Consider the following 19,638-nt stretch of genomic DNA (forward strand, 5'->3'; position numbering starts at 1 on the left):
CCCTTTCACAACCAAAAAAACAAACAAATAAAACAAATAAAGCCCTAAACTACAAACAAACCCCTTAAACTAACGATTTATTGTAACTAAAGATATACCCATCACAAAAAATAATCTTACCCATTCTTATTAAATTGGTTATTTCTTATTAAATTATCTTTATTATCCTTTCCTTATCTAAATATTAATTATACCATTTATCTAAAAAAATTCTTTTTCAAATTTACCATAATTTTATTATTTATATCAATTTATCATAACAATGGAAAAAAAATTAAAAATACAGTATTGTAACTTCCATCAAATTTAGCCATTTTCTAAAATAATTAACTTATTTTTTAAAACTTTACTATTTAAAGTATAATTTATTATACTCTGTTTAAACTTTTTTGCAATGAAAAAATACTTTCTTTTTTTATTTATATACAATGTATTAATAAAAAAAGAAATTACTTAAATATAAAAATGCATTTTTTCATACAGTATATTCATGAAAAATAGAAAATTACTTAAATTTTTTTGAAAAAAATTCTGCTTAAGATTTTTATTAAAAAAATTAATTTCAATAATTAATGATAAATTTATGCACATTTGTTGGGAAATAAGTCATTAAAATAGTATAATTTTGTCTGTATTTTTTATGAAAAAAATATATTAAGTGTAATTCAATAAAAAAAAAGCATTATGGTTATTTAACAAAAAAAATGTGATAATTCAGGGATTATTAGTAAATTTGGACATAGTTAAGGGGATTATTTGCACTTTACCCTTATATATTTTAATGATAATAAGGGTAAAATTGTCATTTTAAAATTACAACCTAGGCTTAACTGGTAAAATCAAACTAGTGACGTCGGGTATTTTTTTGCAAAAAATCCAATAGTTTATTGTGCTTGTTATAGAAATAGAAATTCAGATGTATTAGGAGAGAAAGTAAATATTGGATTTTTTTTGCACTTTACCATTTATAAAATTAAAGAATGATAAATAATTATTATCCGAAATATAACCTATAATGACTATATCTTTCTTTATCTTCTTTCCAAGCAAATAAACAAAAATTTAAGAAATGTGATTTAAGGAGAATCTGAGATGATTATTATTATTAATTTTTAAAAATTTCAAAATCTGAGGTGAATTTATATAAGCGGAATTTAAGGGGAAGAATATTGTCTGCTTAGAGCAAAGCACGCCTTTTTATTTTAAACCTCTCCAGTCTATTTTCTGTCGGCTTGTTGTAAGCTGTTGTAACTTGTAACTAGTAACATTACAACCTTACACATACATTAATACTATAAATATATATATATATATATATATAGCCAAATATATAAATAAAGCTACCTCGACTTGCTCTCTTTGGCGTCAGATTTCCCGGGGACTCGTCAGATCTCTCCGCTGTGATCCCGGTCATTACTCCGTGCTTGTACCTTCCCCCCACCTCTCTTCGCTCTCCCTGGATCAAAAAATCTTCCCTTCGCTTGCTTTCAATTTTCGCTGCTCCAATTTTTTCAGCTCGTGTCATTTTCAGGCGAACATCGACGGCGATTTCCGACGGCAATCTCCGAAAAACTACAGAGACTAAGAAGCTTTCGGTTCGTTGCTAGATTCGTGAAGTAGTCGGGTTTCAAAAAGTTAATGGTGTTTGGTTGATCCCAAAGAAAACTAAAAAATCAGCTTTGGGAATCATCTTTTCTTGTTCTTCCCTCTTTTTTTTTTTTTTTGGTAGGAGTTGGAGAAGACAAGTTTGATTGAAGTGTCAAGAGTCTCGATATATATGTATATATATATATTGCAATACTCTGAAGATTGGAAGGAAAAAAACAATTCAATTATCGGCTGAGACGGTCTAATTCTCTATTGACGAGAAATATCTGGGAAAAAAAAAATTCTAATTTCTCACTGTTTGGCTAGTGAATTTGGGGATTTGTTAATGGTTTAGCAAGAAAAAAAAAAAGTCACTTTTCTTTGCAGTTGAAGACCAAGACCAACTTTTAGTTGTACTAAGGTTTTCGAGTAGTAATACTCTGTTTGGATGGATTCAATGACAAAATTGAGTCGATTTCTTACTGAGCTGTGGTGAAGCTATCTTCTATCCATTGTTTCAAATCAAAATGGTGGTGATTAATGGATTTTTGGGTTGAAGACTTGCTACAGACTGACAAGGAAAGGAAACTAATTTGTAGAATCTGGTCACTGAATTTGCAGCTTAGGAGTTGATTAGTATAATTTTGCTCTGTGTATGTCAACATGAAGGCTCCTCCCTCCAATGCTTATCTAGAAAATTCTGGAGAAGGTGTGTTCACTTCTCAGTTTTGATGTTCCTATTCCATTTTGTTTCATAACTGCTTTTTGTTTTTCAATATCTTTGCCTCCCTTGACTGTGGTAAATTAAGCCTATCCACACTTCTCTTGAATTAGGGGAAGGTGGTTAATGCTTCAGTAATACTATTTTCTTCACATTGAGTGCTTGTCAAATACTTGGTGTGATTTTACATATCTAAATTATGTGTAAGTCCTTGTTTTGGTGTGCTGGTATTAATCACCCACCCTGTCTATATCTAACCACAGTTTTTATTCCTGAGGTTAATTTTTTCTGCCCAAACCTAAAATCAGTTTGATTCAAGAACTGTGTCTGTATCTTAGTCTGGCTAAGTTTGTATAGACTGCAAATAATCACTGAATCCCATACTCATGTGCAAGTTGATTAGCCACTTCAATTGGTAATGATGAATGGGCACAGTCATAAAATCTGATCAAGTAGTTTTCAATTTCCTTCTCACTGGTTTTCTGAACTTCATTTTGTTTGTCAAAACAGATCCAGAGATAATATGCTGGTTGTGGAATGTAACACCGAGAATTTTGCTTCATGAACTGCTTTTATGACTTCTAAATATTATCTGTGGTTGCTGCTTGTAATGTGTATGCCATTGGTATAAGTCGCTCTACATAGTAATTGTGTCTAACCTTAAGTTCATTTAACATATTAGTGGATAAGAAGAGAACAAAGAAAGCAAGCAATGAGTAGGTACTGTCTATAGGTTTTTTCATTAAAAGTTATCATATTTTCTTGAGATTTGTGGCTCCTACTGTAATTGCTACGTAAAATACTACATCAACTCTGGAAAAAGGAACGGTATGGCATTATTAATTTATTTAATCCTTTTGATCTTCATGTTGTTATAGCACATTACTAGGAGTAATTTGCCCTAGCTTAACCTGAACTTGTCAGCTATTAATTTATATTCGCTTCAGTCACTTTAGTTTCAATGCGAGAAAAGATGAAGTTTTCAGCGGTGTTTTCTTTGTCAAAGGGTCATTCAAGCTTCTCTCTGGCTCACGGATTCCTCCTGTCTGGCCCTAGTAATTCATTCATAAGCAACTGTTTTATCGCTGACCTTTTTTGCGATTTTATGTACTAACTATAAAAAGAGACTTTTGCTGGTTGTCGCTATCAATCGGGAAAATTGTTACTTTTCCTTTCCTCGGATATGTTTGAATGCATTTTCAAGCTTAAAGGAGCTCTCCTAGTTGCCCTTCAAAATTTTGAAACCTGTAGCAATATAAAGAAATACATAATTACCATTGGTTAAATTAGTCCTCAACTTTTACATTATACCTGTATCTACTTACACTATCCTCGTTCGGATTGAAACAGGAGAAAGGAAGGTTATTAATTCAGAGTTATGGCATGCGTGTGCGGGACCACTGGTTTCCTTGCCTCCCATTGGAAGTCTTGTGGTCTACTTCCCTCAAGGTCACAGCGAGCAAGTATGTTGTCCTATCTTTATTTCTAGAAAATTAGCGAAATCTGGATTCTGGCTTCTGATGGATATTTCTTTGACAACAACTGTAGGTTGCTGCATCAATGAAAAAGGAGACTGATGGCATCCCAAGCTATCCGAACCTCCCTTCCAAGTTGATCTGCATGCTTCACAATGTCACCTTACATGTATGAAAACCTTTACTGTACGATGCAACTGTTCTGCAGAAATGAATTCCTTTGCAAGGGAACTTTTATTCATTCAATTGGGAAAAAGATGACATTCATTCTGACGCATTTTATGCACTGCGTCTATTTGTACTGGCAATGGCCTGAGTATATAATTAAACTGTCTGGATAGATGATAGTTAGTTAGATGGACTATGACTATAATGGGTGCCCAGGGGTGGTGTAGTATTGAGCAATTCCAGTTGCAGATCGAATGAAGTATTGGTGGAATGCCATGATTTTGTGATTTTGAAGTAGGAAAAAGTACTTTATGATTTGGTGAGTTGTAATGTATTTGTTGTTCTTATATTTGGATCAGGCTGATGTAGAAACTGATGAGGTCTATGCGCAGATGACTCTTCAACCTGTAAACAAAGTAGGTCTGCTATTAATTTTAAACGTTAATCAAATATCTTTAGCTGGCATCTCTTTTTCCTTCCCAAGTTAAAATTTATACTTGCCAATGTATCTAAAAGACCATTTGGGATATCTATCCTACAGTATGACCAGGAAGCATTACTTTTATCTGACATGGGCCTCAAGCAAAGTAGGCAACCTGCTGAATTCTTCTGCAAAACACTTACAGCTAGTGACACAAGCACACATGGTGGATTTTCTGTACCCCGCCGAGCGGCTGAGAAAATCTTCCCACCTCTAGTATGTGCAGTATTATTAAATTTTAATTTGTGATTTAAAAACATCATGTGGTCCATGGGGTGTCTTCCTATTCCATGCTTACCAAGAAGGTATTTGGTAGGATTTTTCAATGCAACCACCTGCCCAGGAGATAGTAGCTAGAGATTTACATGACCAAACATGGACGTTCCGACATATATATCGAGGTATTCTCCATTTGGAAGTTTCTTCCTCTCCCCCTCTCTTTCTGTTTTTCTGTGTTTCATGCTCTACTGATGCTTCTGTTAATATCTTTCTGTTGCTTCCAAACCATGATTTTGATTTTCCAGTGGTGGCAGGCCATGTTATATATACATATATATAGTTTTTTCCATGTTTGAAACGCTACTGTTATATTTAGTTTGTATCTTAATAAATTGCAACAGTTTTTCTCTTATCCATCTGGAATATTGTAAGAGTCACAATGATTTTCAGATTGTCAATTGGCTTTAAGTGCTTTTTTTCTTCCTGATATTCTTCCTCATCGGATATGATTGTTGAATACAGAACACTGCTTCTTTTTTCTTTCTTATTTTTTTGGTTAGGTTAAAAAAACTAACATACACTCACACACGCCAACACAATTTTACCCCTTTGGGGCTTGAACCCCTCGCCTCCTCTTTGTGGAGGATTGGTCATACCACCAAGATTCATCTAGGTGGTATCATGGAAATATTGATATTTCTAGTCGTTTAAAAAATAAATAAAAAGATACTGCTCGTTTTGTGTGGACTGCAATTGTGCAAAAGCAGAGTCCCAATATGATATCCTTGTTTACAGATAGATCATGGAAATATTGATTAATTTCTCTTTTGGCAACTGAAGAGATAAAATACCTCCAATATCACAACCATGCTTCAGGAAATGTCTGAAACAATCCTTTGCTATTGCAAGGGACACATTTCATTCCATTGAATGGTTTCATTTAATTTCCAAATTCTTCCAATCCAATCTGCTGCATTCCCATTTCTCATCAAATATGAAATGTTTATGTTGCTCGGAAAAGGAAACATCTGCCATACTAATATTAAACATTTTCCTTGCGAAGACTTAGTTAAACCACTATGTATGTGAGGAAAAGTTGTGTCATAATGCTTTAAGAGTTGAAAATTAAACTAAGACACGTTGATTGAATGTTCTTAATTTCAGGCCAACCAAAAAGGCACCTTTTGACTACAGGATGGAGTGTCTTTGTTAGCTCTAAACGACTCTTTGCTGGTGATTCTGTCCTTTTTATAAGGTACAAGAAAGATGATTGGTAAAATAATATCTGTGGATCTATATTATCCTTCCTGTCACTGAGCCAAGGAAATCTGATTGGATGCAGAGATGAAAAATCACAGCTTCTCTTGGGTATAAGACGTGCCAATAGACAGCAGCCTGCCCTCTCCTCATCAGTCATATCCAGTGACAGCATGCACATTGGAATTCTTGCTGCTGCAGCTCATGCTGCTGCAAATAACAGTCCATTTACTATATTTTACAATCCAAGGTACTGCAATAACATATTTGACGCTATTCTTTAATGTGATTGAGTTTCCAGAACTTCTCTGACATCACATTTTGAGTTTTTTTTTACTAGGGCCAGCCCTTCTGAGTTTGTGGTTCCCCTAGCCAAGTATAATAAAGCAATGTATACTCAAGTTTCATTAGGCATGCGGTTTAGAATGATGTTTGAGACCGAGGAGTCAGGAGTACGCAGATACATGGGCACAATCACTGGTATCAGTGAGTTGGATGCTGTGCGATGGAAAAATTCACAGTGGCGCAATCTTCAGGTATTGTTTTGTGATTTGATGACTTTCAAATGCATGAACTATAAATTTCTAATATTATCAATGTTGTATGCTACCCTTGAACACTTCTAGCATGTTTTGTGCATAATCATAGCTTCTAGTTAACAAGCAAGGAACATATTGGTATGTCTTGTCTTTTAGGCTGTTTGTGTGTGAGCCATATGAATGGATTTGAAGATTCAGAGTCCTTAAGATGTCTGGTCGGAATATGGGAAGACATTGATTGTATGTTCACATGCATTTCTTCCTTCTCTCCAAACCCTATGGGTTCATGGATTCAACAACATTAATTTTGCATTGCCACTACAGCACGTTAGAACATAAAAAGAAAATGTTTAAAAGAAGAGAGAGAGAGAGAGGGAAAGAAAAAGAGGGAACATAAAGAACCCCAAATTTGAATCTCTGGTAAGTTGCTAAATGTTTTCATGTCTTTGGCTCCATTCTTTCACAAAATAATCCATCTTTTTCCGGTTTATTTGTTTTGTAATGAAAAATATAGGGTTTTGTCTCCTCTCCAACTCTCTCTCCATTAGGTAGGATTTTTTTGGCCCAAGCACTAATTTGTTGAGGAGAAACTTATCCAATTCAGAGTTGTTGATGTTTATACCGATCGATTTTCTTCCATTTTTGCATTGGCATTTACTTCTTTATTCATACTCATGCAGTATGTTATCTAGGTTTCTCATGTTCTTGGCTATTCTGGTACCCTAACCTTCATCCAACCTTGGTTCCATATAGCTCTCATCCGCTAAATATTCAAGTAATATTTGTCTGTAAACTTTGTTTTCTGTTTTTAGCATTAGCATTATAAACCAATTAACATTTATATTATTGATAGGTTGGATGGGATGAATCAACTGCTGGTGAACGTCCTAGTCGAGTTTCAATTTGGGAAATTGAGCCTGTTGTGACTCCTTTCTACATATGTCCACCTCCATTTTTCAGACCCAAGTTCCCCAAACAACCGGGGTTGCCAGGTAACTAAAATTTACCACTAAGGTATCTCCTGTTGTGTGTTTGATGTAAAGTGAGTTTTACCTGCCATCCAGTCTTCATTTGAGAAGAGAACATAGGGAGGAGAAATGAAAAGAAAAGAAAAATTAAGAAGAAGAAAAGAAAAACTTATCTGTTTGGTTACAGAAAAATAAAGTGAAAGGATGGAAGAAAACTAATGGGCTCACCATTATTCCTTCACGGTATGCTTTGATTTTGTATTTGTCCCCAGTTCACTCCATATCACCTCAGTTTCAAAATGAGAATTCTTTTGGGCCGGGAGCAACATTCTCTCACCTAATCACTATATTGCTTTCCTTTTTTCTCCTCATTAGGTGAACCAAACACTGATGATGTCTTAACAATTCATCCTCTCCTCTTTCCTATAACAAAATGACGAGTCAAGAAAGATATTTATTTTACAGAAACTATTTTTGATTCATTAGTTTGTCTAGGGGCTCTAGTATCTATCTATATTTTCCTTACTTGAGGGTTCCTTTGCAGATGATGAGTCTGAGATGGAGAATTCTTTCAAGAGAGGCATGCCCTGGCTTGGAGATGAATTTGGCATAAAGGATGCCTCTAGCTCAATCTTCCCTGGCATGAGTTTAGTGCAGTGGATGAACATGCAACAGAATCGTCAGTTTCCTGCCGTTCAATCAGGATTCTTTCCGCCTATTGTTTCTTCAAATTCCTTGCACAATAACCTTGGCACTGATGATCCCTCGAAGTTGTTGAACTTTCAGAATCCTGCCCTTTCTACACCAAATGTCCAGTTCAACAAAACAAATCAACAAAATCAACAACTTGGTCAATACCAGCAGTCAGCTCTAGCATGGTCCCAGCAGCAGCTGCAACAACTGTTGCAGTCTTCTATTAATCCACAGCAGCAGCAACAGCTGCAGCAGCGCCAGCAACAACAGCAGCAGTCACAACAGATGCAGCCGCAACAGCAACAACGACCACAACAACAGCAACAGCAGCAGCAGCAACAACAGCAACCGCAGCAGCAACAACAACACATATTGCAACCATCTCTTGTAAATAATGGTGTAATTGCCCCCAACCACACCGCAAACCAAAATTCACAGCAACCAGCTATATACTCCCAACTTCAGCAACAACAACTACTGACAGGGAATACGCCATCCAAGCAAAACAATCCTCCTGCTAACAGGAATTCATTTCAGCTGACATCCTTGCCACAAGACTTGCAGTTTCAGCAACAAATGGAACAATCTAACCTTTCACAGAGGCAACAGCAGACACCATTGCAGCAGACCCCATCACAATTGTATCAACATAGCCTGTTGCAGAGTCCACAAGTTCACCATATGTCGCAGCAGTCTCTCTCGGAGCATCAGCTTCAGCTACAACTGCTGCAAAAATTGCAGCAGCAGCAGCAGTCGTCATCGCAACAACTGCTGTCCCCAGTAAGCCCTCCTTTGGAGCCTCAGATGCCACAGCAACAGCAGGCCCATCAAGTCCGGCAATTGCAACAGATGCCTTTGTCTCAGCATCAGCAGCAGCAACTTAGCTGCAACAGCTTGTCAACTTCACCTCTAATGCAATCACCACAATTTCCTATGAACCAACTTCAGGGCCAGCACAAACAAATGAGAGCCCATTCTGGTCTTACAGATGGGGATGCTCCATCATGTTCAACTTCACCGTCTACAAATAATTGCCAGGTATTCCCATCGAACTTCCTGAACAGGAATCAACAAAGGCCAACCGTATTGGTGGAGGATTTGGCAGTTGATCCTGCTACTAATATGGTTCAAGAGCTACAAAGCAAGTCTGAAATCCAGATCAAACATGAATTGCCCAGCACAAAAGGGCTAGAGCAACCAAAATACAAAGGTACTGTTACCGATCAATTGGAAGCTTCGTCATCCGCAACATCATATTGCTTGGATGCGGGCAGCCTCCAGCAGAATTTTTCACTCCCTGGTTTCTGTATGGATGGGGATGTTCAATCTCATTCCAGAAACAATCTTCCCTTCACTGCTAATATTGATGGTTTGCAACCTGATGCTTTGTTGTCAAGGGGTTTTGATTCTGGAAAAGATATTCAGAACTTGCTTTCTAATTATGGTGGTGCACCCAAAGATATTGAGACAGAGTTGTCCACTGCTGCAATCAGTTCTCAGTCATTTGGGGTGCCAAACATGTCCTTCAAACCAGGTTGTTCAAGTGATGTGGCCATCAATGAGGCAGGGGTTTTGAATAATGGGTTGTGGGCTAATCAGCGCATGCGAACATACACAAAGGTTTCCACTTATCCAATTCAGAAATAACCAAAAAAGATTAACAAACAAATGAAATGGTAGTTTGCGTTATTAATATGTTTCCTTTTTATTGTTTTACTTACATTGTTAATTGCATAATACTTTTTGAAGGTCCAAAAACGTGGCTCAGTTGGAAGAACCATTGACGTCACCCGTTACAAGGGGTACGACGAGCTCAGGCATGATTTGGCCCGCATGTTCGGAATTGAAGGGCAGCTAGAAGATCCACAAAGAACTGAGTGGAAACTTGTCTACGTAGATCATGAAAATGACATATTACTTGTTGGTGATGACCCCTGGGAGTAAGTCGTGCTGAACAACATGGTATTTCTTGTGTTTTGTCTTCCTACTTTACTTTTTAGTGTTCTCAAACTTCCAATTTCCAAATTGTTCTCAGGGAATTTGTGAGTTGTGTCCAGAGCATAAAGATACTGTCAACTGCGGAGGTTCAGCAAATGAGTTTGGACGGAGATCTGGGCCATGTGGCAGTCCCCAATCAAGCTTGCAGTGGTACTGAAAATGGGAATGCATGGAGAGGACAATATGATGATAACTCAGCTGCATCGTTCAATCGATAAATAGTTCATAATTCGAAAACTAAGCTGGTAATGTCTATCGACATCAAGCCTTTTGAAGTTCTGAATGAACTTTCTGCCTTAAGATGAGGAAGAAAGCCCCTTCTTCTAAGGTGAAATATGGATACAGCGTAATGACAATTGAAGAGTTATAATTGTATTCTTCTCTTCGATCCTGTACACCACATGAATTCCATTTTCATGGTTAGGAAACTGAGGGCTTCTGCAGATGTGCCTCATAGCCAGCTGTTGGATACTTGGATGCTTTAACTGACAATGATCCAAAAGTTCCATCTCATTCAACTTTATAATCTTAGGATCTGCTTTCATGCACCTCGTTGCATCGGAAGGTGAAAGGTTTAGCTTTGGTCAATCCAGAAAGTAGATGGAGCACTTGATCTTGTAAAAACTACTACTAATTTTAGGTTAACAGACTTCGGTTTCATTAATGGGGTCTAAATTTTACAAGGAAGAACTGCACAAAATCGAGCATTTCGTTTTCCACTCACATTCCTTTGTAATCCCCAGCAATTCCACAATCTAAATGTATCTATTCCTTCCTCCCTCTCTCTCTCTCTCTCTTTCTTCTATTTTCCCTCCCTCTATTTTCTTTCTTCTGTTTTTTTCACATAGATTGTAGGAATAAGTTTTTTGATCAAAATTCCAGAATCTGGATAATAACGGACTAGAATACTGGAAACAACACTCTGTTCCAATCCCAGAATTATGTGATTGACTGTGACACAATGTTCTCTTCTAAAGCCCAGAATTACCATAAAATAAAGTGAAATTTGATTTCCGGGTTTAGACATGTAAACATTAATTAAGAACATCCAGTTCAACAAACAATAACAGAAAAGAAAAATAGAGGAGAGAAGAAACAGCAAAGAATAAAAGACTATTACAGTTGGCTACAAAAATATAGTTGCTGTGGACATATTTAAGGTGTGATCACAGTGATATCGTCATATCTTGTGAGGAATTTGCTGGAAAAACTAGTGATTGAACAAAAAACACAAACACATATGGGTGCAGAATTAAGAAAGCACAGCCATCACATCAGATGCCCTGAGAGCTATGTAATCTGCCCCATCACTGCCCTTGAAATCATTTCCTGCATACTTGGAGAACAAAACTGTGTTTCCAGGAGTGACAGACAGTGGTTTCCTGTTGCCTTCCTCGTCCAGAGGACCAGGCCCTACAGCAATCACCTGTCATCCAACAGAAAAATAATTACAACCCTAATTACCTTAAAAAGCTTTCGACTGTCAGAGAACATTTATTCAAATATACAAAAATAATGCCATTGGACAGGAAGAGAAGGTGAGGGAAAATTAAAGCAACAAACCACCTTAACAAAAAATTGTGTACAAGAATGTGCATTCAAGCATTACACAAATGGCGGCTTCGTCAGCGGATGAAGAATAAAAAAGGTTTTTTTTTTTTGGAATAAAAAATTATTGATGCGCTGAGTTCTCAAGTTAAAGAAAATATATCTTACTGTGCCAATGGAAGGCTTCTCCTTGCTTGCCCCTGTCAGCAACAAGCCTCCAGCAGTTTTTTCCTCAACCTCTGCGACCTGCTCAAATTTAAACACGTGACAGTTCCAAATTGTTTTTAAGGGAAATTACAATAAGAACAAAGCACAAGACAAAAGAGAGAAAGTAACATTAATGCGATTCGACTTTCAGAAAAATAGAAGCAGGAAAAGGCTTCTGTTTGGCCTGGTAACAAATGCAACAATTGATATTGTGCTTGCAGCATAAGATGGGGAATACAGCAGTAGCAACAGTTTTCAAATCTTCAGATTATGCAATCACGAAAGCAGGTTCTTTGAATTTTCAAGGAAAGATTAAAGATGCTAGCATTGCTTTTTCTAAGTATCCCATATTAAATCACCAAACTAGCAAAACAAATAATTTGGAAGGATGAGAAACCTTGATCAAAACTCTATCATTCAAGGGCTTCAAATCTTTCACATCATCTGTCTCAAGAATACCAACAATGTCGTCCTCTTTCAGTATGAGATGATTTGAACCATTGAACTCCACCTCAGTCCCAGCATACTTGGAATATACCACCTGAGCACCAGTCTACATAAGAAATTTAGTTAGCAAAACACTTAAAGAAGACACAGCACCTAAGAAAATAATAGAAAAAATAATAAACTGAACAATTACCTTCACACTGATGTCCACCTTATTCTTTTCTATTGTCTTACCCTCTCCAACAGCAACAACCTCGCCTCCTTGAGGTTTTGTTTGTGCTGTCATTGGAAGTAAGATACCTCCTACGCTTTTCTCTTCTGCAATCTTGATCTTGACCAGCACTCTATCACCCAATGGCTTGATGGAACTGTACTGAGAGATCAGAAGGGCCAAAATTAAATGAGGAAAATATATTCATGAAATGGCCGAATAAAAGCTTTGTTTGTAATACATTGGGAACAGACGGATTCAGTGCAATAACCATTTCTAGCAGGTGCAGTGTTAATAAAGGCCCAAGGCGCACCAAGGCGCTAGAGGTCCTTTGGAGCCTAGGCGCACGGCGAGGCGCACAATTGAAAATTTAAACTACCATAATAACATTCATATCTCATAAGTCATATCAATATTCTAAAAATTAATAACAAATATAAAAAAGTAAATCCATTAACTATACAAGCATCCAACAACCATAAAACAAAGCACAAATTTGTTTTCTTGAAAGGCAAAGCAAAATGAGTTTTTTTATTGGCAAAACAAAGCACAAAAAGATATAAATATGCTAACAAAAAAAAGACAGAGAGAAGAGAACTAGACAGAGAGAGATGTAAACAAAGATAAGAAGAGAGGGGAGATCTAGAGAAGGAGAAGAGAAAAAAAGAAAGAAAGAGAGAATTGATGTGGCTTTGTCGTTCATCTCTGCAACTAAGGCTTTGTCTTCGCCTCACAATCTCATTCTATTCTTTTGTACAAAATTCCTTCTATCGTATGCTTGGGCTTTCTTTTTTGTTTATTAAGTTGCCAAAAGTACCCTTTTTGGCTTAAGAAATAGAACAATCGTATTTTTTAACCAAATATCAGTGAGGCGCGCCTCACAAACAGGACAAGGCGCAACAGAGGTGCATGCCTAGTAAACATCAGTGAGCCTGGGATGACAACAGGCACTAAACCTGAGCCTCGAGCCTAGGCGCGCCTTTAACAACACTGAGCAGGTGGTGAAGTCTCAGCCAAGATTCGAAATAAAATAAAAGGAAGAAATAAAAGTTTCCAGTTTCCACATTCCACTATCACTAAAGAGTCAAAAAGAAACTCCTACCAACCCAAACTTTTTTCACTTTTATCTAAATGAATGAGATTGTAGTTGAAGATTGTTGATGATAAAGCCAAAATTAACAAAAATGCTGAGGGACAAATGAACAGGCAAGGTGAAACATGACCATGTCAACAAGGGGAGGGAAAAAAAAAAAAACTATGTGCTCTCTTTTGAAGACTAAGGTTTATTAAACCAAGAATCAAGTATAAAAACAAGAGATCCTGTACTCTCAAGCGTTCAAGGATGGATGGTAACCCAACCATTTTTGCTCCCCATAGTAGCAAATGGGTTAAGTAACAAACAATATCAGAACACTATCCATCACCATAGAAAGTTCGTACTGCATTAAGAAAATGGAAACATTTGTTATAACAGCAAGAATTTGCAGATTGAAATTCCCAAAACTACCAAGAGCTTAGCTCAAATGGTAGTGTCTCCTCCTTCCAAATGGAAGGTTGAGGGTTCAAATCTCCAACGGAGCAAGTGGGTGTGCACGCGCACCCTTCACCTACTAAAAAAGAAATCTCCAAAACCAACCAAAAATCTACAAAAGTAGCAGAGTTAGCCACATTGTTAATCCAACTCAAATACTACCACCAAGACATGAAAACAACCCAAAAACTTAGTGGATAGTAATTGAAGCCAACCTAGTTTTGCAGCAATTTAATTGGTAGCATATACGTGCAGCTAAAAAAATTGCAGCTAATCCAACTCAAATACTACCACAAAGACATGAAAATAACCCAAAAACTTAGTGGATAGTAATTGCAGCCAAACTACTTTTGCAGTAAATTAACTAATAGCATTTATGTGTAGCTACAAATACCAAAATGTTATGTTTGGCAGCACCGAATCTGTACTTTGGATTTGGAATTGGAGAAAGTTTAGTTCAAATTTTGTACTAAATTTTCTCCAATCCAAAATTCAATGCGCCGGTTTGGTGCCCAAACATAGCAAAAGGGTATTGGGTATATTACTATGAATGAATAAAGAGGAGAATTTTAGTAATACCTTCGGGGCAACAACAGTGGCAGCTTTCACGATAAGGCTGCGGAAAGGAGCACCTTGCCTCAATGGTGCAAAGGAAGTGAGCTTCACTCTCGATGCCCTAAGCCTCTCAAATGAGTTTGAGGGCGAAATAATAGACGATGCAGTCGTCAATTGAGCAGCTGTCGCCATTCCTGATATATACATATATGTATATATATGTTATGTGTATATATATATATATATATATATATATAACCGAAATCATCATACATATACAAGTTGGAATAGCTAGAGAACATATCTTACCTTTTGGGTCTTAGAAGGTACTTGAATTGAAGAAGCAGGTTGTAGTTTTGTATAGAAAGTTGACTGTGATTGGCCCTTAGCTAGAGATACGTTAGTCTTAGCTACTGCAGCTTTTGAATTGGAGAAGAAGAAGAAGAAGATAACAACCCTAAAAGAGTTCAATGCAAATGTAGAACACAAGGTTTTAATATGCAAAAGATAAGAAAGATCCAAAATTCTGGCGCAGGTTAGACAACTGAGACTGAGATTGCTATTTTACGCGATGGGTTTGGAAAGGCATGGGCGCAGCAGTATTGGAGCAAAACTTTTGATGGATCAACATCCGCCTGATTTAGTGGGTCCGGATCTCAAACTAGAACGAACACAACCCAAAAAAGGTGAACCACGAGATCATAAGCCCCGTTCAGTTAGCCTCAATGGGCCAAGTGGATAACTGTTGAATCAGCCAATTACTTTCGGTAGAGAGTCCGTTGGGCTCCACACGTGTCTCAGCCCCATACACACCGAAGTGCGTACGAGACTCTCCATCTCGAAGAGCCCTCGTCTCCAAGGCCGCATCTCTGCGCATCATGGCTCGGGGACTTTCCTGAGTCTGAGCCCGCTAGTGCGGAATCACAACCCAGCCACTTCGTCCCGTGGTTGATGTTGGCTTCTATTCCTTTCCCACCTAATATACCTCAAATATTGCGCCTATTTAACCGATGTGGGAATAAGTATAACTGGCTTCTCCACAATTGTTTTTCAATAACATTTCGTGCAAACGCAGTTTGATACTAGTGAGAAGTGTATCAACCATGGATTTGAGAATACCCAGACGATCTATCTAATGTTGTTGGAACAGGGACTGTGAACTATAGGTTTCGTCTTGTTTGTTTGATGAACTATGGATTGGTCCCAGTGGTTTGTCAACTAATAGGATTCAAAATTGTTTTTGTTTTCAGGTCTCGAGTTTGGTTTTTGAGATTTGTTGACACCAAATAATGTAATTTGTGACCATTCTGGACTTTCTTTAGAATCACCGAACAAACGCCTTGAAATGCATTATGAATTAAAGGCCAAACTGACACCAACTAATGGGATATCCATTCCAAGCCTTTCACAAATTGGGATATATGATTTTTCTTATAATTTGAAGAAAGTCCAGTGAGAAATTACACTAATAGAGACTACAATAGTATCGTAGTAGTTTTTCGTCTTTCAAAGTACAAGATTGAAATTTTAAGTTTATGTAAAAGTATATAAATGTATTTCTTATTGAACTTTAACAGAGCAATCAATTTTTTGATATCAAACACTTTTTACATCATTTAATGATGCCAAAGTAAAAAATTGAGGGTTCAAGTTTACTTAATTTTTTGATATCAAACACTTTTTACATCATTCAATGATATCAAAGTAAAAAATTGAGAGTTCAAGTTTACTTAGGAACACCTAAGTATGTTTCAAGCCGATTAAAAATTATATATACATATACTCATATTAAACTTCGTCCCAGCCACCGTTCTTGAATATCAGGCACTGTTTTCATCATCCATGATGGGGATTCTATCCCTAATTTCATGAGTTTTTTTTACCGGTAACACCATCGGATTCATCTCTCATTTTTATTCCATTTGTAATAAAACATTCTGGAAGGATTTTGATAGTTTCAATAATTTTGTTTTATATACTTTGATCGCCCAAAATCTACATTTTACTGGTTTGAAGGGGAAATATACACTATTATCACAATGGAAGTTTATTAATTATTATTTATTATTGTTATTAATTTAGCATAGCAGTGTTAGCCACAATTAATCACAATTCTGACTTAGTTAAGGTGTGCCGAAAATCACTGCTTGTATTTCTACAAAGACAAAATTGAATTCATTTTCAACCATTATTCTTAAATTAAAGAAAATAAGGTACATGTGCAATTTAATTATATTAAAAATATATTATTATAATATCAGACTAAAAAACAATACTAATATAATAATTTAATTTATAGATGTCGACGTCCAAGACGGCATAATAAAGTTGAAAACTTAAAATTTTATCTTTAAAAAAAAGAGATTTTAATAATTATCCAAAAAAATTTAAGCATGACAATGAAATGTGACAAGAAATTATATTTTATTATTAAATGAATATTCGGACTTATCTTTATTGGATAGATTTTAAGTCAAAATTGAAGCCCAATGTATTGTCCAGTCAATGGTCATGTGGGTCCGTAAAATTAAATGGTTATGAGACTCGTAGAATCTAGATGTGATATTAGTGAGTCAGCTTCTTTGCATAAACGTTGGTAACTGAGAAACCTGGGCTGGTGGTTTTGAGCACATCTTATTTAACAACAACATAAATCAAGGGGCGAAAATTTATTTTTAACTAAAAAAAAGGGGTGAAAATTTATTTGTCCCCAAATAGCTGTAAAGTAAAAGATGTTATCCCATCAATACCCCATCTCTGATGTTTCCTTTATTTATTTTTTGAAAAAAATAAAATTAAAGAAAGAAATAAATATGAAGAATAATATTTGCGCTTTTTTTTAACCTTATGCACTTTAATTTTTTAAAGTAATATAAAATAGAATAGCTTAATTATCCTTCAAAAATATTCTTATGCTTCACAACTATTTCATAAATTATTTTAAACCTCACTTTTGATTAATAATTGTCTAATTATTGTGAAATAACTTGGCATTTATAATTTTTATGATCAAAATCTTTGGAATGGGTCATTTTAAATTGAAAATTTTGTGAGTATTCGAGTCCCATGGAAACAAAAATAATGTGTACGTGTGTGTGTTTATTTTAAATTAGTTCAAAATATTGCTTGGGAAAGAGAAAGAATAGTAAAAATTATATATATATAGAAAGAAATAAACAGAAAGAAAAATTAGATAATATTTATAGGAGTCATGAATTTGGTAGGAACGGAAAGGATAGTTTAGTAATTTTAAGTCAATAAAACAACTTGAGTGGTGGTGGTTGGGCCACACCAAAAATGGCTTCGGCTACAAAACCATGGGCCCTATTTTCTGTGGGCACATTTTCAGACGTCAAGAAAGTGTGATACGCAGTACTAACTTTAAACGGTGATAAAAATACACTTCACTTTTTAATATAAGCTTTACTACTCTTTATTATTCTTAATTCAATTCACACAAATAAGAAAATTTTAAATATTTTCGGTATTAAGCATTAATTAAATATTAGTAATATATAAATAAAAATACATTTATGTTTTGTAAATCATTTCACTGTGTATTAGTATTTAATTAGCACGTGATAAAGTCTGTTTTTAAAATTATTTTGTGATTTTATACATTATTATTTTTAATATAGAATTAAAACATATTATTTGATGAATTGAGTTGTACTTTTCTAATTTTATGATTTAATCAGGATTAAATTTGTGATTCAAGTAGGAGTATGGTTTTAACTTTTATGCCATTACATTATTCTTATTGCTTTTCATTATGGTGCAGAAAAAGAGGGCAGTGGCGGGGGCTATTACGGGTATGGCGATGGCACTCACGTCGGATGATTCTTCTCATGACCAAATTGCTATTACCGGTGCAGCCATCTCAACTGCTGCAAACCTCCTTACAGGGATATTCTGAGCTGGTGTTCATGCCAACCTAGGAATTAATACAGTATTGCTCTATCCTAATATCAGACCTGTCTAGTAACTAGTAATTTATGATTTTCGCTTTCTATTATCACCATTTTCGGTGGTGGTTTAATCAATGGTCTTCAATGGTTTTTTTTAAAATGAATGGCTTAGAACTCCAAAACTGGGTTTATTTTTTGAGTAATGATAGAGAATTTAAACGAAATCACTGAATTAATATCGAATTGAAATAAACGAAAATAGATTAAATTCAATATTTATTCATCGATCTTTCCATCATTATTCTCTTTTTTTTTTTTTTTTTTTGAGCAAAAACGTAACGGGTATATGTAGCCTGTCAGACAACTGCACGACCACCCCAGCCAGATGGAACCGGCTGAGAACGATCCTCTACTGCTCTGATGGTCCATCGAACCACAGGGCTGTTAATCACGCTCTGGTCATGCAGTCATGGTTCATCCACCAGACTTAGGTTCCTGTCTCCTTAGTAATCAAGGATGCAGAAGTACGAGCCTATAGAACAGATCCTGTTCAAGTAAGGTCGTGCTAGTATGCGTTAGCCTCGCCTTATAAATACTCTTCATTTTTCCACTTCTTTGTCGATGTGGGACGCTTTAAATACCACTTCTTATAGACCGTGTAGTACATTCTTTTAAATACTAGACCGTCGTAGTATTATTCAAATATGTTTCAAGTGGGGGAATATGCATCTAATTAAGTTCTTGCTCATGTTCTGATATGTTTAATTAAGTGAAATGCACCCTCGTCATACATCATAATGGGGCAGCAAATTGTGCTTCTTTGCTCTAGTTTACCACACATGGAAAGAAAGGAATGTTGGAATTTTCGTTGGAAATTCTCTTCTCAGAGCTCTCTGTCATGACCAGAATGTGTAACTCCATAACTGTGCTGCCACTCGTTGCATCCTTTTTGACTGGGATCACCCTCTGTCGTTCTTCAGAGCTCCTCCACGGCCTCTAGATTGAGGAATTGAGAATCTTTGAGCTCTGCTAGCCTTCAATGGCTCCTTTACCCGATAGATTGTATTTGCTCTAATTTGGGCATTTTTTGTTCAGTTTTTAAAATTGGATCTTGCATTTCGAGTT

The 19,638-nt window shown here is 36.1% G+C and overlaps 2 protein-coding genes and 1 non-coding gene across 3 annotated transcripts; 1 reads left to right on the forward strand and 2 right to left on the reverse strand.

Moving 5' to 3' along the window:
- The first annotated feature begins 1,327 nt into the window (after positions 1-1,327).
- LOC132276031 (auxin response factor 19-like) lies at positions 1,328-10,886 on the forward strand. Its single transcript, XM_059777275.1, has 13 exons — positions 1,328-2,296; positions 3,659-3,771; positions 3,857-3,952; positions 4,311-4,367; positions 4,493-4,648; positions 4,749-4,833; positions 5,816-5,906; positions 5,994-6,158; positions 6,249-6,444; positions 7,301-7,439; positions 7,960-9,728; positions 9,858-10,048; positions 10,144-10,886. The coding sequence occupies exons 1-13, from the start codon at positions 2,251-2,253 to the stop codon at positions 10,322-10,324; spliced, it is 3,285 nt and encodes a 1,094-aa protein (XP_059633258.1). The 5' UTR covers positions 1,328-2,250; the 3' UTR covers positions 10,325-10,886.
- Positions 10,887-11,198: 312 nt separating this feature from the next.
- LOC132276032 (20 kDa chaperonin, chloroplastic-like) lies at positions 11,199-15,087 on the reverse strand. Its single transcript, XM_059777276.1, has 6 exons — positions 14,915-15,087; positions 14,630-14,799; positions 12,502-12,681; positions 12,259-12,414; positions 11,823-11,900; positions 11,199-11,532 (listed from the first exon to the last, which is right to left on the reverse strand). Exons 2-6 carry the CDS (start codon positions 14,795-14,797, stop codon positions 11,359-11,361), a joined length of 756 nt encoding a protein of 251 aa, XP_059633259.1. The 5' UTR covers positions 14,798-14,799; positions 14,915-15,087; the 3' UTR covers positions 11,199-11,358.
- A 3,776-nt stretch (positions 15,088-18,863) lies between these two features.
- On the reverse strand, positions 18,864-19,077 carry LOC132280667 (small nucleolar RNA U3). The gene has a single exon (XR_009471671.1). It is a non-coding gene; the product is annotated as a small nucleolar RNA U3 (small nucleolar RNA).
- Between the last annotated feature and the right edge of the window lie 561 nt (positions 19,078-19,638).

Source organism: Cornus florida, unplaced genomic scaffold (genome assembly GCF_030987335.1).
Source record: "Cornus florida cultivar Cherokee Brave unplaced genomic scaffold, ASM3098733v1 CherokeeBrave_3.0.0_Hap2_Chr10, whole genome shotgun sequence".
Taxonomy (NCBI): Eukaryota; Viridiplantae; Streptophyta; class Magnoliopsida; order Cornales; family Cornaceae; genus Cornus; species Cornus florida.

Coding starts and splice junctions, on each gene's coding strand:
- LOC132276031 (XM_059777275.1), top strand. CDS start 2,251: ATGAAGGCTCCTCCCTCCAATGCTTATCTAGAAAATTCTGGAGAAG. Junction 3,953..4,310: donor TTCACAATGTCACCTTACAT/GTATGAAAACCT, acceptor TATTTGGATCAG/GCTGATGTAGAAACTGATGA. Junction 6,159..6,248: donor ACTATATTTTACAATCCAAG/GTACTGCAATAA, acceptor TTTTTTTACTAG/GGCCAGCCCTTCTGAGTTTG.
- LOC132276032 (XM_059777276.1), bottom strand. CDS start 14,797: ATGGCGACAGCTGCTCAATTGACGACTGCATCGTCTATTATTTCGCCC. Junction 12,682..14,629: donor CCACTGTTGTTGCCCCGAAG/GTATTACTAAAA, acceptor CTGATCTCTCAG/TACAGTTCCATCAAGCCATT. Junction 11,533..11,822: donor AGAAGCCTTCCATTGGCACA/GTAAGATATATT, acceptor GTTGGATGACAG/GTGATTGCTGTAGGGCCTGG.